Below are 16343 nucleotides of genomic sequence, written 5' to 3' on the forward strand. Positions count from 1 at the left end.
CCACTGTTTACATAATGCTGGGTTCTTTGGGAAGCTGAACAAAGTTATCTTTCCCTTACAACCAAAAACACACTTCTTTGGATTGGAGACATACTTCCCGAGCAAGTCCCGTGCAGCGCTGCCACTGGATGAAGCACGTTGATGGGCGCGATCTCGCTTTTGCTCTGGTCGTTGCGTGCGCGGGCGCTCTCTTCCGGGAGAAATGCCCATATAAGGAGTTCCACCCTCGCTTACGTCATGAAGAGCCACGATGGAAAAAAACTCTCCGAAACTTGTACAAACCCGCAAGTAATATTTTTGGCACAGAAATACTGTCATACGTCCAAATTGTTTTTTGAAACTTTGTCCATGCTTAGCATGAGAATCCAACTCTTTAACAGTGTAAACAACTCTGAATGCATGAAACGGCATTGTACCCCCCGTTTAAAGAGCGTAAAAACACATTTATTGTTTGTATTTGCTCATACAAATTTTTTTCAATCATATGGCTTCCTAAGCCACTGTGCTTATGATTTGTGGGGATTAAAAAAAAAAAGCACTGGGTGGATTTTTATCATTATATGGTGGTTGTGTACACACACTGCCAACACACATTTAAGTTCAAACACCATGTAAAAGTAAATTTTGCATCCGATGTACCCTTTAAATGCTTAGACTTAAATGCAAACACTCACTGCAATGATTGGATTACATCTTTGCATGTAAAATAGGTTTTACAGTGAAACACTTTTGATGCTATTACTATTACAGCAGAGCTGCAGACATTAGATAAGCATTATATTTAGATCTACTCCCACTGCATAAAAGCTTGCATTCATTGAGCAGCGTAAACAGCATCACTGCTTATAACGGGAGTTTTGGTGAATGTGCAGAACTCAAATCACTGGGAAACTCACTCACGCTGAACTTGAGAATGATTGACAGCTCAAGTGATTATAAAGGGAGCGTTCTCCGATTGCATTCTGTATATAATTTGATCACAATTGAACCCTCTGGTGCTCTTTTCTCACTTTTGACTGCATTTTTTTATTTTTTTTAAACATTAACTTAAATTTTTTTGTAATTTAAACTCAAATTTCAGTGATTATTAGATTTTTTTTTGTTCATCCAAAAATTAATTTGTAATGAAATTGACCACTTAATGACTGCATTAATGCCAGTGACCAGTAATATCTTAATCATTCAGAAACACATACGGTTAATTGGTTCCAAGGCCGCAACACTATTAGATTTACTGATGCATTTTGCTGTACATCAGTCCTTACATATCACATAAAAATCACTGACCACAGATCGGGCATTAGAATTAACATGTTGCTGCAATAGTTTCCACCAAAGTCTGTTTGCAAAGCGCATGTTTACCAAAGAATCTGAACCAAGGAATGAACTGAACAAACAGATTTCTACTGAGACTTTCACATAGATGAAAATATACAGCCACTTTCCTAACATTAGGATTCTGTACAGATATTCATCAAACAAATAGGCTCAATTTCTATATAATTTAGCACACATCAGATCTAATATCATATTTCACAAAGCATTACACAGTTCCAGCTTTCAGGGCAATCAGTTGTATTTTGGGATCCTGAACAGTCACTCAGGAGCTTGAGCACAATAGTGAATGAATAATGAATTGAGGTAAACTAAATGTGCTTATGGGGTGAGCAAGGTGAGCTAGAGATATATTGTACAAGAAATCTCATTGATTCCCATTAAGCAGGCTTTTCATTGGCCGTGAAGGTCTGGTACCATATGAAGGTATTTTTGGTGCAAAACAACTGAGTGACCGTGACAGCGGAATTTGTAGTTGTAGAGAATAGCCACACATGTGTATCAGTAAATCTGAAGTCACAGACAAAAGTTGCAAACTTGTAGATTTTTTTCTCTCCCACAAACACAACACAACAGTTACACGTTCTTTAATCCTTCACTGCAGGTGCACAAATCCTAGTCTATGAATCACAAATCAAGAAACTCGTACGCTCACAAGTTTTGCTACTATTGCTGCAGTGAATATGGTGCAAAACACATTCACACACCTGCATCAAAAATGTGAAATCACAGACGAGTTTTGTGCATCCGCAAATCAGTTTGTGAATTCTTGCAATGAGATTTGCACGCTTGTAGAATGTTTTTTTACATATATATTTTTTTCTTGGGTGCTTTTTCTAGCACAAACACAAGTGCATAACTACAACGGCGTGAATCTGCTGCTACGAGTCTCAAACACTGTTTTTCGCTTGCAAATGACAAGTTTCACGCTCTCTCCCTTTTGCACCACATATCTGCGTAAAAAATGGTGCAAAAGTGATTTGTGCATCTGTAGAGGCAACGGTGCGCACTGTTCAGAGAGCAGAGAATTTCAGCCAATCAGAAGAGCTCATTTGGGCGCCTGAAACATGCCCCCTAGTTTTAGCCACAACCCCGAAAAATCGCGAGCTGCGAGCATCTTGACAGCGACAAGTATCAAAAAAGGTACGGGGCTATTTTTTTCTTTCTGAAATTATTTGTTTATAGCTTAAATACAGCTACGTTGGTAAACAGTGTTTCTTAGTTAAGTCTGAAATTATCTTTTAGAGGAGGTTTTTATATATAATGCAATTTCGGAAACATGTTAAACTATATACATAATTCTAAAGTAATCGACTGAAAATATTAATATATTTAATATTTCATATAAATGTCTTGCCTCATATTTCTTAACTATCATTCAGCTGTCAAGCCAAAGCCGAGCGTCATCAGCATGGGCCAACAGCAGAGGTCAGAACAGCCAACAGATCCTAGAAGCAGTAAAAGTAAGTGGGGAAATATAAAACATTGATATATATATATATATATAAAAAAAATGTTTTCTCTAAAATGCTGTCAGAAGTGTTGATACGTGGTTTGGTGTGTTTCAGTATTTACAGATTCCAGAGAGACAGTGCTGGCACGGGAATGCAGGTGGAGGACTCAGTGCAGATCCCAAAAATGTGGTAAGGCTTTTTTTTAATGTAATTGAGCTTGCATATTGAGAATTTTTAAAACAAAACATGACGCTTGTATTAGCTGATGAGCTAATTATGGTGTTTCCCATACATTCACAATATCCTTCACAATATCCACACTAATGTCTCACAGACATGGCCATGACTTTAGCACTATATTTAGCAACTTTCAGACCCCTTTAGTGATTTTTTTTCCATAAAAGGTACATAGTGACAAACCTAGTGACATTTTTGGATGAAGCTTGGCTTTCATTCAGTTGTAAGATGTCGCCAGAACTGCCCCGCGAGCACGAGGCCTGACTTTCCCAGCGCAGTATCGCCTCTCTCTGCGTCTGATGTCTGCGCAATCAGCCGTACCGCAGCCGACTCGTCAATAAATGAGTATAAAAGCACCTGTCTCTTACTGACTGTTTGGGCTTATACATATGAACATAGTTCTTCTGTAAATATGCACATACAGTGGGTACGGAAAGTATTCAGACCCCCTTAAATTTTTCACTCTGTTATATTGCAGCCATTTGCTAAAATCATTTAAGTTAATTTTTTTCCTCATTAATGTACACACAGCACCCCATATTGACAGAAAAACACAGAATTGTTGACATTTTTGCAGATTTATTAAAAAAGAAAAACTGAAATATCACATGGTCCTAAGTATTCAGACCCTTTGCTCAGTATTTAGTAGAAGCACCCTTTTGATCGAATACAGCCATGAGTCTTTTTGGGAAAGAGGCAACAAGTTTTTCACACCTGGATTTGAGGATCCTCTGCCATACTCAGGCGCAGGCAGTGCACTGCACGAGACAAACAATAAAAAGTTATATAGCCAAATCCACCACATACAGCCGCTCTTTAGTGTACAAACCCAATTCCAAAAGATTTGGGACACTGTACAAATTGTGAGTAAAAAAGGAATGGAATAATTTACAGTTGTTTTTTTCAGATGATAATAAATCAGGATTTTTAGGAGAATAGTTAGAGCGACTCCTGGTTAACATGTAGTATTAATGGGTCGTCTTTAGTCACACTTAGAACTTGTTTTATGTATGGCAAGAGAAACAGAAAACATGTACATGAGAACAGCTTTATTGTGCAATCAGTTGTATAACAGCATGTGACCGTTCAGAGAGTAGAACAGATCTGAAGTGCCAAAACTGGTCTCAACGCAAACACGACACAATAGATATGCTGATGAATATGTGACGTCACCTGCTGCCACACAATCCTGTGGGAAACACTGTATTCTGTTCATTCAAAACAGCATACAGAGAAGCACAATGTGAAATCAAAATTGATTTTTGAAACCCATTCTTAGGCTTATTGTGCAATGTTAATTGGTACATGTCATTTCCAAATTTGTGTGTCTTCATAGTCATTCATCAAAATATAGTAACTACTGAAGATCATGCCTCCACGACTGAAATATCAGATCCAGCCCCAAACAACAGAACCTGTCAGAAAATATCAGTTTGGTCTGGTAACAAAACAACTAGTCAGCAAAATTGTCTAATACCCAAAACCCGTTAACAGCAAGTCTTGTCTGGTACCAAAAACGGTATGAACAGTCTTCTATCAGCCAAGATGTTGACTGAGCAAAGCCAGTGAAGAGCAGAAGCAGGAGACGAAGTGATGGTGATAAAAAAGGAGCAGAGTTTATTGAATAGTCTTAGTTGCGTAAGTTTCAATGCTCAGACTTTGTCTGACGAGCACAAATCCAACAAAACTGCTTCACAACAACATCCCATTAACATTGAATTTCCATATGCAGTCCCACTTTTCTCTTATTCATGAAGATAAACATCTTTGTTCAAACCACGCATCATAAGACTAAACAATGGAAAAATAATATAAAAACAATAATAATCAATGACTAATCAATTAATGAATCAATGAAATGAGTATATAAAGGGTTTACAATTATTATTATAAATGGTTATATGATTCAATGGATTAATGAAATGATTATAAATGAATGAATGAAGAATAAATTAAGATAAAAGAATGAAAGTAAAACACAACACGAATGTATGGTTGCTTTCTTGAAGCAAAACGCGCATTCTTTTGGCTGACATCAACGATCACAGAATCGAATGTAATTTAATGTATAACACTGGATTTCAGAAACTCAAAAGGTCTTCACAGCATAGACATTAAACTTGAAATTAATGACATATTACTGTATAATGTAATTTACTTATAAGTGTAATAATAAGAATATAGTGTATTAAAACATTTATTATCCCAATCAAGAGATTTTTTTTCAGACACATTTATAAAGTAAACCTCACCTGTGCAGCACATTATTTGACAAAAATGCAAGGTTTTGTTCTAAAAGAACTGATATGTTTTAATTTGAATGCTTTTTAAAAGGTTAATTTAATTGTAAATGAAGTTGTTTACCACAGTTTTTGCAGATACATTTGTATTAAATCAGAAAACGCAGAAATCTGAAAAAATTAAACTTTTGAAAAAATGATAATAAAACCAATTTCGTAGGGTCCTGTTATTGTCAACATTTTCCTGAATTATTTAATTGTTAAAGTTTTAGGTAGTTAATTATTTTGATTTTTTTGTTATTATTATTATTATTTTATTAATTTAAAACAGAACTCAGAAAATGTAAATCATTGAATTAATCATGTTGGTCAGTGCTCAACTACACGGTTCCCATTGCTGAGAGTTGTTTGATTTATATATTAGCCTCATTTTACCACTCGGTCAACCATCATTTGTAATGTTTAAGTGCAAATGAACAAAGATTCTTTAATCCAAAACAAACAAAACCTCTTCCTCCTCTAGCTTTTAAACTGTCGAGTACAGTTGTTTATGATTAGATCATGTAGACACTTGGGCTGTTAAGAGGATTCACATGTTCCCAAAACACACTTCCTGATGTGGTGTCTGCGGTTTATGTAGGCTGCCACCTCATCTGCGCATCTAGCAAACGTGACTAACTACTTTGATTTATTGTTCTGGCAGAGAGCTTTTGTTGTTGGCGATGTTGTCAGTCTGGTTTTGTACATTGTGCTGCTCTCATGCGCTGATGGCGCTGAGCTGGAGTCGGATTGCAGAGGCTTTGAGGATCTCTGCTGCCCCCATCTGCAGACATCAGTGCACCACATTATAATGTACAGGCACACCAGAAATTATTCAGACACCAGATATCATTTTTTATATTTTTTTACTAGTGGGTGCAGGACACTAGAGTTCATTTATGCAAGTGATGATAGCAAAATAAAGTAAACTGTGACATATTATACCCAACAATTCTGAGTTCTTGTCATATTTTATGACCGTTTTTTTTAAACCATTGCCAATAAACTGTGATAATGTGTGATATGTTGAAGGTGTCTGAATACATTTTGGTTTGACTGTACATCCCTAACTTTATAACTAATTGGGAGGCTCCTATTTAAACATTCTGTTTGGGCTTTAATGAACATGTTTTAAGAATGAAAGTTGTGAATGAAAAAAAAAAAGATGTAACTTTATGCTTTTTAAACTAAGAAACCCTCAATACCTTTGCTTGTTGCAGCTGAAGGAAGTGAACTCCTCGAAGATTCTTGCAGCCATGTTGATGTATGTTTGGCCAAAGGACAGACCCGACCTGCGTGCTCGAGTGGCCATATCGCTGGGTCTCCTCGCTGGAGCCAAGGTGCGTTTCTTTATTATACCAACACCATATCATTTCATGTCTTCTTATACAGTTCTAGTTCTGTGACAAAATTAACATAGTGGCTGTTTGTATTTTGATATGTTTTGTTTAGGGGTGTTATTGTACAATGAGATTTTGGTATGTTTTTTTTTTTTTCTTTTCTTTTCTTTGACTTTCTATGACTTTGTCTTTACATAAAGTCTGTCAATACTGCTGGAAACCGGCTGATATGACGTGCTTCCAATTTTGGGTGCAACATATTTTTATTGCGTTCTCTGTTTGACGTGTATGAGCGCTGTTATGTCTCCCTAATTACTTGGCGTCTAGAAGTTGTGGGAGGTAACGCATGATATTTAAGGTAAGATACTTTACTCTGTTAAGGAGTGAGATTAAGGCAGAAGCAAAAACTGAATTTGAACTTGCTTTTAGTAAGAAAAAAATTATTCAGTATAACAAAAACACCCAATAATGCAATAAACAGTGAATCAAATATATACATCCAAAACAAATAAATATCTATTTACAAATTATATACAAACGTACGGGATTAAAGATAACAAAGTGAGGGACAAGAGCGGTGCTAAAGAAAAAAAACGTAAACACACTAACACCAACCAAACTCTAAGCTAATCAAAAGAAAATAACATCTTCAGCGTGGAACGCCACTAACTGTCTAATAACATAAATCCATCAGTTGGCACCCGCTCATAACCTAGTGTGCTTAAACAACTTTACTCTGCATGCTGTAAGATGTTAGTCACGTGACATACTAACCTGGTCCCATCACTGTGCATCGAGAAAGGACTTGAATAAACTCTGGTAAACCGAGAGTCGAGTCACAGTATAAACTCAGTAGAACAACACTATGAAACTCTAAAAAAAAAAAAAAAATCTCCCAAAGCAATACGGGACGCAACAGCTCGTTCAGTGAAGTTTAACAAGTATAGCCTTTGTGGAAAATGGAAACACTTTCCAGCATTTACAGATAAGGTTGCTACCATAAGGTGTAGGCTAAGAGAACACATGCATCAAACAGAACATGCCTTTAGCAGGAGGGCAAGCCACTTTAAACAGGCTTATGAGTTCATTTGAAGTGCTTAAAGTGCCCCAATTATGCCTTTTTGAATATCGCATTTCATTGCAGGGTGTAATGTAGCTGTATGTGAATGTAAACGATCTGCAAAGTTGTAAAGCCGAAAGTGCACGATAAAGTTATTATCTCCCAAAAGAAAGAATCGACTCTGAACAGCCTAAACGAGTCGTCAGTAATTTGAATCTCACTTCTGTGATGGCTACATGACACTGATTTGCATAATGCCCGCCTCTATTCTACATTGGCCGGCCGTGAACAACTTGACCCGCCCTCAAACACTGCAGCTTGGTCGTGTGGTTCACATCATGTCGAGAAGACGCTGTGAAAGTAAATTCATTTTATTTTCACTTCCGAATGAAGAGGCTGCAAAGAATCAGTGGTTAAAATTCACAGCAGGACAACCCCAATCTTTTTTTGAGTTCCCATCATTTTACTGACGACTGCTTCTTTAATCTCGGGGAGTTTAACGCGGGATTCACAAACGCTCGCTCTTGAAAGATGAGCTCAGTACACGGTTTATTTGGACCAACTGGCTCCACTGAATCTCAACCTGTAAGCATGAGAAATAATAAATATAAATAATTGATTATATTTTCTGTCGAGGTTAAAAATGCTGAACTATGGCAACAGGCGTATCGTTTCCGACACACGCTGTACGCGGTGGACCAATCACAACAGACTGGGCCATCTGACCAATCAGAGTAGGCTCATGGAAAGGCGGGGTTTAGAGACTGAATCTCAGAACTGCTTCAAACGAATCGTTTGAGAATCGCTGGAAAATGAAGTGATATTAAATGCATATTTTGAGAAAAAGGAAGTAATTTTTGACCTTGCGTGCATGTAAACCTGTTGTAGGAGACTCCCAAAACAATATTAGGAACCTTAAAAATGCCATAATGGGGCACTTTAACATGAAGCACATTTCATCATTAGGACAACTTGCACTTTAACCACAGCAGCTCACTGTGTCCTTCATTATTTTCCAGATGCGTTCACAACATCGAGTTATATCAGTATAAACAGTATTGTGTCATCCTACACTGTAAAAAAATCTGTAAAAACTGCACAATGAATGTACTGTATTAATTTGAAGGGATTTGCTGTTTTCACAGGTATTTTACCTGTACTTTGAATTTTGCACTTCATTGTGTTGTTTTAGTTAACCGAAATGTCTGCAAATGTACCAGTACTTTTTCCATTTTTTTAGAGTATAATTTAGAATTTAGTGTTTGAAAACTTTAATAAATTTCTGTATATTTCTTAAGGCCACAGATAAATGATATTTATTATAATAGGTTTATGTGAGGATTGTTTTAAGTTCACTTAAATTAGAAGTTGTTGTTTTTTTAAAGTCTAATAAATGTTAAAATTCATCAATTATACTGTAATGTTGAATGACTGTAGGCAATAGTTAAATATTAGGGGAAAAAACTATATCCTAGAGACATCAGTATGATTGGTTTTAGTGATACTCGCCTTAAGTCATAAAAAAGATGACATTAAACAAATATTATAAATATGCTGTCTTTGTTGTTTCCATCAATTTGAAGATTGAATATGAAATTATTGCAATATAAAAGTATGTTTAAAATCTTTAGGTGGGATTATCGATTGACCACACTAAAGCTCTTTATACAATATAGATTGTTTCACAGCAGCTTCACAATAGTATGAATTTCAAATTCTAACAAGTCAACAGTGTCATTACAGAGCTCAAGTCAGTTCAGTATTGACTCAGTTCAGCTGCATAACTCTGTAAAATTCATCAGTTGTAAATACATACTGAATATACAGTGTATTTGTGCACATACATGTATGTGTGATACCATACCATAATACCTGGTTAATTACGGATTTGCTGATGGTCCAGTGCAATTTTTTACTTTCCCATTATTCAAAAACAATGTGTATCCTGGTGTTCTGGAAGTGGGGAATGAGTAGTTTTGCTGCATGTTTTCAATAAATGCTCTTTTTTCAGTGAGAAGGAAGTGTCAAGTTCTGAAACGGTTTATTTTGTATCGTTTTTGAACCTATACATGTCAGAAAATCAAGTGAAATTTGATCCCTCACATCACGACAACTTTAACAAACCATTTTGTCACACGCTAGTTGTATGTTATTTTAAGTTATATTGGATTTTTGCCGATATCTGATATGCCGATATTTTTCAACTTATTTTGGCCGATAGCCGATGCTAATACAGATATATTTCCTTTTGTTTGGAAATGACACCAAGTCTCTCCTGTGCAGAAATTATAAGCAAATAATTTTTAATTTTGGTTAGTTTTTAACACGAACTTATTTGTTAGAATTAAATAAACAACAATGAAGTTTATAATGACAGTACATTGAAGATTTGAAAATAACTATAAATAAACTATATTCAGTTGCTGCATTTTTTTTTTCAGAAAGATGCAGTGGTAACCTTAACATTTTATTTGAAGATTTAACATTTGAAAATGATCTAAAGCAAGAGTTGTAAAAATTCTGAAAATCGTACACATTACACACATGCACAACATGCACATGCACGTTAATGAATAAATCAGTATATATAAAATTATTTAATTTAACATACTCATGATTTTATGGCATCACTTACTGCTTTATTTAATCAGAAACGCAGTCTAAATATTATTTGTGTATTTTGCTTTCATTTTATTAGAAGTAGGCCAACAGCACCCCCTACATAATTAAAACTCCTTACTGAGAAGGTATTAGGGCTTGGCGATGTGGGCAAAAATTTATATCTTGGTATTTTTTGGCCAATTTGCGATATACGGTATATATCTTGGTGTTTTTGTATTTGTATTTTAAAAAATCTGTATTTAATATATATACATTTCACTTACCGCCCAATGTTGTCCAACAAAACAATACATATTAAAGGCTATGAAAACAAATAAAGTGAATGTAACCATGTAAGCCTTTATATTATGTGCAAAAAATTGTTAAAATCACATTTCATTCTAACATTGTAACATTGCAATCTAAAAACAAAAATAAGGCGTTTTAAGCGGAAGTTAAATTCACTAAACTAAACATGAAAATAAATGATAACAAAAGCACAGAGTTGTATTAGTTGTGTTATAGAGGCAAAGCTTTTCTATCCTTATTAATTGTATGTTATGTTTTATGTCATATTCTTAACATTCCATTAAGTGTATTATTAATATAATAAATAAAGCAATAAATGATGGCTAATCAAAGTCATTCATTCATTCATTCATACATTCAGTAACGAAGCAAAATGTTGTAGTTATGAATGGGTTATTAATCACTGACTCTCCAAATCGTTCAAAGCCGCAGATTCTTTCACTAATAATGAAACACCGCTGTGTTTCTTGGAGACGCACACCAGATGTTACGGATTTTGTTGGAACTATTATTATTTCGTTGCAAAATAGAACAAACATGACAATATTCTGTTTAAAATGTAGGCTACATTTAAAATGTAAAATGTTCACTTAATATGACCTTTTTTGTTGAACTGTTGTAAAAATGTTGTCACATTTGCCATTGTTTGGCTATTCAGGGAAATTTGCATTCTTGCTCGTGAACATAAAAACAATAACTCGCACAGGGTATGTGTCTGTATCGAAGAGAGTTTAAATCGATCTCAAATGTACAGTGCGTGTCAATATTTGCTCTTCATGCTATTAAGTGAAGATCTACTTTAAAGATACATTGAACATATGACCTTTTTTGTTGAACTGTTGTAAAAATGTTGTCACATTTGCCATTGTTTGGCTATTCAGGGAAATTTGCATTCTTGCTCGTGAACATAAAAACAATAACTCGCACAGGGTATGTGTCTGTATCGAAGAGAGTTTAAATCGATCTCAAATGTACAGTGCGTGTCAATATTTGCTCTTCATGCTATTAAGTGAAGATCTACTTTAAAGATACATTGAACAGCAGCGCGATTTGCTGAAGCAGCATATACAGCTGGCATCATATCACATGCAAGATGAGGTAAGCTGATTGGATATCATGTATTTGACCGTTTACGGCACTCCTATTTTCCTGTTTTTACATTAGAAGCGGTATTTTGCTTGTCAGAAATACGTGTTCGGTTTTAATGTCACTTTAAGTTGGGGTAGAATTAAATGAATGCCAAAACTTTAGTTTTTTGTTTGTTACCCCAGTTTGAGAGCCACTGTGTTGGGCTATTTTGATTACCCCATTACAGTCACTTTACAGTCGGTGCTATCATAAAAATAGACATACTTGTAGGTTTAAAATTCTACACGTCACATTTATTGTCCAAATACAAATATTTCAGTGAAATGTATATTTTAGTCATAATTATTGCGCTCCTATTTAATTGAGCTCTGTCTGTTTGGCGTGCATGCATTCACTGAAGTCTGTGCAGTTTAGCAGAGAATCCCAAAGCAGAAGGCTGATGCACTTCTAACAGAAAAATTGAAATATTTCCATGGCTTTCTAACATTTACAGATGGAGAATATACATGTGAAATGTAAGTTATGCATTCAGGAAGACCGCACATCTCAAAAACATTAAATAGCGTGAATAGCCTAGTGTCTCTGTCAGCGGCACACACAGCCTTTCTGTCGGAGCATATGACGGGCCGAGCCGCTTAAACTAACATGCGAAACGAAACCGTAAACTATGTCTTACCAGTTTTAAAGACCTTAATATGAAGCTTGTCACATGTTTAGAACAAACTGGATTATGCACTTTCTCCGCAGCATCTCAGTATGTGTCCGCTATATTTTCAGATGCGCTTGTATCAAACTGCTGTATATTGATATAAACGGTATTGCCTCATATCGAATCGCTTATAAAGAAAATATCAATATATCTTACAAACTCGATATACCGCCCAGCCCTAGCAGGTATTAGGACCCAGGGGAGGCTACCGCTGCACGTGCTATTACCGTTTACACTATCATACACCGAACTCGTCATTCTGTACATGCATTCTCAGTTTAAATGCAGCGATCCAAAACCGTGAATCTAATCACCATTCAGGCAAAACTTTGCTTCAAGAATGAGCCACAATGCTGACGTGATCTAATCGCTAGCACACCCTGAGCACATGCGAGTTAGGCCCAATCCCACTTCTACCCCTTAGCCCTTCCCCTTTCCCCTACCCCTCCATTTCACGCGTTCACGTGAAGGGGTAGGGGTGTCTTGATTATCTTCTTTTTGGAGGGGTAGGGGAATGGCCAGATAGCCCTTCAAACGAAGATTTTTCGGGACCACACTTCAAACGAAGGGGTATGAATTATCTCAGCGTAAACCGGCTTCAGCGGTAACATAGCTGCCTGAGTGAACAAAAAGACACATAAATGTAAGCATTTTTGGCATTAATAAAGATTTTAATGAAAAGTAAACATTTGTTTTATGTTACATTTAATCGTGAGTTCATATTTACGGTTATGTTACTCAAAGAAATGTTTGCAAAAAATCGCTCAAGTTTGCTAACGTCATGTCATATTACAGACTGCACGATAGTGCCACAACATTTTCATGTCTGATCAGGGCAATAACCACCGTACCCCTTAGCCCTTCCCCTTTCCCCTACCCCTCCATTTCACGCGTTCACGTGAAGGGGTAGGGGTGTCTTGATTATCTTCTTTTTGGAGGGGTAGGGGAATGGCCAGATAGCCCTTCAAACGAAGATTTTTCGGGACCACACTTCAAACGAAGGGGTATGAATTATCTCAGCGTAAACCGGCTTCAGCGGTAACATAGCTGCCTGAGTGAACAAAAAGACACATAAATGTAAGCATTTTTGGCATTAATAAAGATTTTAATGAAAAGTAAACATTTGTTTTATGTTACATTTAATCGTGAGTTCATATTTACGGTTATGTTACTCAAAGAAATGTTTGCAAAAAATCGCTCAAGTTTGCTAACGTCATGTCATATTACAGACTGCACGATAGTGCCACAACATTTTCATGTCTGATCAGGGCAATAACCACCGTAGACACTGAGGGGGGCTAGTCCCCCCAATAATTATAAATTGCTAAACCCTTTCTTCAAATATTGCCAATTCGAGAGAGACACAGAGAGATAAAAGTTGCGTGTATATGCGCGTCTGTGTGTTTCTCTTTTTAGAGTGAGTTTACTTCAAAAACAGCGATTTTATCCTCTCGTTGCTGGAAAATATAATGTAGCGATTCAGTATTTAAACTGTTATTAATAAAAGTCATGGGGCAGCGTTGACAAGTTTCTTTGCTCCTGGATGTGTTAGCTGCATGATATCTAATGTGTGTGTGTGTCAGTAAGCAACGCATTAATATAGAATGGTAATTAAAGGCTCTAATGCACACACCAGCACACCAGTATAGGTGTGTGTATTGTAGGAGCTAGACGACGTATGATGACGTGTGACGTATAGTAGTGGTGTCCCAATTCTTAGGGGAATATTTTCACCCCTACCCCACCACACTCTGTTTCAAGGGACAAGGGGAATGGGTAGGTGGAGGGGTAGGGGAAGGGGTATAAAATATAGAATTGGGATTGGGCCTTAATGTATTCCTGTTATTGGCAAGACATATCGGCATAATTTTTCATATCGGGCCAATGCCGATATTTACATTTAAAGCCATTATCGGCCGATTCCGATATTGCTCCGATAATATTGTGCATCCCTTATTTTTCTTTTCTGTCTGCACTAATTGACACCAAGAAGTTTTTTTTTTTATTGACACTTTATTTAATTTTTTTGACAGCTAGATATTCTCAGAGCAAATGACCTGCTGATGACATTTCACTCATTTACTGTGTTTCCTGAGATCCTAGAAATATCAATGAAAAATCTTTGGTGCTGAATTCAGTATTTTTCACATTGAAAGTTTTTTCTTTTGTAAGTTTTGAACACATTTTTTTCAAGTAAACTTCAGACATTAAATTAAGCCATGGAATAAAAATGTCGAGTTAATCAATATGACTAAAATCCACTCATGGGTCATTGCGTGTCAACTCAACGAGAGGTCCCCAGCTCAAATTTTTGATTTTGCTAATATTTTTTTCTGAGGCAAGGCAAACACATGTATAGTGATGAAAGGAAAAATGTTAAATGTCATGGATGAATATTTACGGAGTGATCCACTATTTTGTGGAGGGGGGTCAAAACGGCAATTTTCGCCTTAGATTCAGAACCAAATTACAGGGGGATAAAAATGACTTCAGAAAGATGGCGGCATCATTGTTATTTTTTTCACAGAGATTGGTAGGTCTACTAGTATAATCTGTTGACTTTAGCAATCTTTGTTGCGTTATGTGCCAATGGTGACCATTCAAAAATGAGGAAATAGCACTTTTCAAGTTTTTTCTCCAAAGTTTGCAGGCCTGTAACTCAAAAAGTATTAAAGATATCTTAATGCCCTTTTAGATATTGAGTCTTAACAAACTTTCCTTTTGGCATCTTCATTTTTAAGGCCCTATATTGTTCAGTTCCAGAGATAATGGAGTTTCAATATGGCTCCACGAGTAAATCGTTAAATTGAACACATTTTCAAAAACCAAATTTTGCCTGAATATCTGCAAACATATTATGCTATTTTTATTCTTTAGTACAGTCAAAATATTCAATGCAGCACATTTAATGAAGTAATGTACTGCAATGCAAACAACATAGCATATAAAAATCAATTGAGAGACATAAAACTATTAATTTGTAGTTGTTGATTTATTGGAGTAGAAACAATGTAGTTTGTTTGTTGAAAGTAAACAAGTGTATAAACAAACTAGCGAGACCAACTCAGTTGCGTCATTGGTGGGGCCAGTGAGATTTCATGTGCCTTATCTGCCCATGTGTCTGGAGACATAGATAAAGACTGACGAGGGCTTCATAAACGGATAACTCTTTTATTATTAGCTGGTCTGACCCCTGACATCTTATCACCCCATGGTGCAGAATTCAACATGTAGAAAAGTGTACACTATTATTGAACAAGAAAATAAGAAAAGCTTGTCAATCCTTCAGCTTCCTAATAGACAGGTTTTGTTTGACTCATGCAGTACATTTGAGACGGCTATTGTGTGGTCCTGTTAGTAACTATATCTGGTTTAGAGCCACTTGCCTCCCGACTCTGTGCTCTTGGAAAAGGGCATTGCTATGGATGCGTGCTGTTTGATAGTGATATTATCTCTGAGGTGTTGGCAGCTCATTTTTATCGTCCACAAATGAGGCTTCAGTGCAGTAATTAGTACGCTACGCATCCCTGCTTTGCTTTGTAGTGACATTACTCCCTGTAAAAGCAAACCTCCATGACTTTCTTTTTTTTTCTGCTGAAAACATGAAATTTATTTTGAAATGTCTGTTTTTTTGTCCTTACAAGGAAAGTTAGTGGAGTCCAGTGTGGTTTGGACCCCAACATTTATCATATTATCTTTGTGTTGTGCAGAAGAAAGTAAGTCATACAGATTTGGAGCAACATGAGGTTGAGTAGACGACAGAATTCATTCAGACCGTTTCAAGATTTTTCTTGAAAAATTCTCACTCATTGATGATTCTCAGTATATTTAAACATACCAATGTACAATTTAATTTAATTTAAAACCGCATAAATGAAAGACAGTACAACGAATAGTGCCATAATCAACAATTCAGGTGGCTCGGTGCTA

The 16343-nt window shown here is 36.2% G+C and overlaps 1 protein-coding gene across 1 annotated transcript in view; it reads left to right on the forward strand.

The window, feature by feature from the left end:
- The window catches only part of abcb7 (ATP-binding cassette, sub-family B (MDR/TAP), member 7), a 60882-nt gene that overhangs the window by 8646 nt on the left and 35893 nt on the right, over window positions 1–16343 (forward strand). Inside the window, exons 2-4 of the mRNA XM_016256357.1 lie at window positions 2718–2798; window positions 2904–2978; window positions 6526–6645. Coding sequence (XP_016111843.1) covers window positions 2718–2798; window positions 2904–2978; window positions 6526–6645 — 276 coding nt within the window. The remainder of the gene's footprint in view (window positions 1–2717; window positions 2799–2903; window positions 2979–6525; window positions 6646–16343) is intronic.

This window comes from Sinocyclocheilus grahami, unplaced genomic scaffold (assembly GCF_001515645.1).
Source record: "Sinocyclocheilus grahami isolate Dianchi unplaced genomic scaffold, SAMN03320097.WGS_v1.1 scaffold1422.1, whole genome shotgun sequence".
NCBI classification, from domain to species: domain Eukaryota; kingdom Metazoa; phylum Chordata; class Actinopteri; order Cypriniformes; family Cyprinidae; genus Sinocyclocheilus; species Sinocyclocheilus grahami.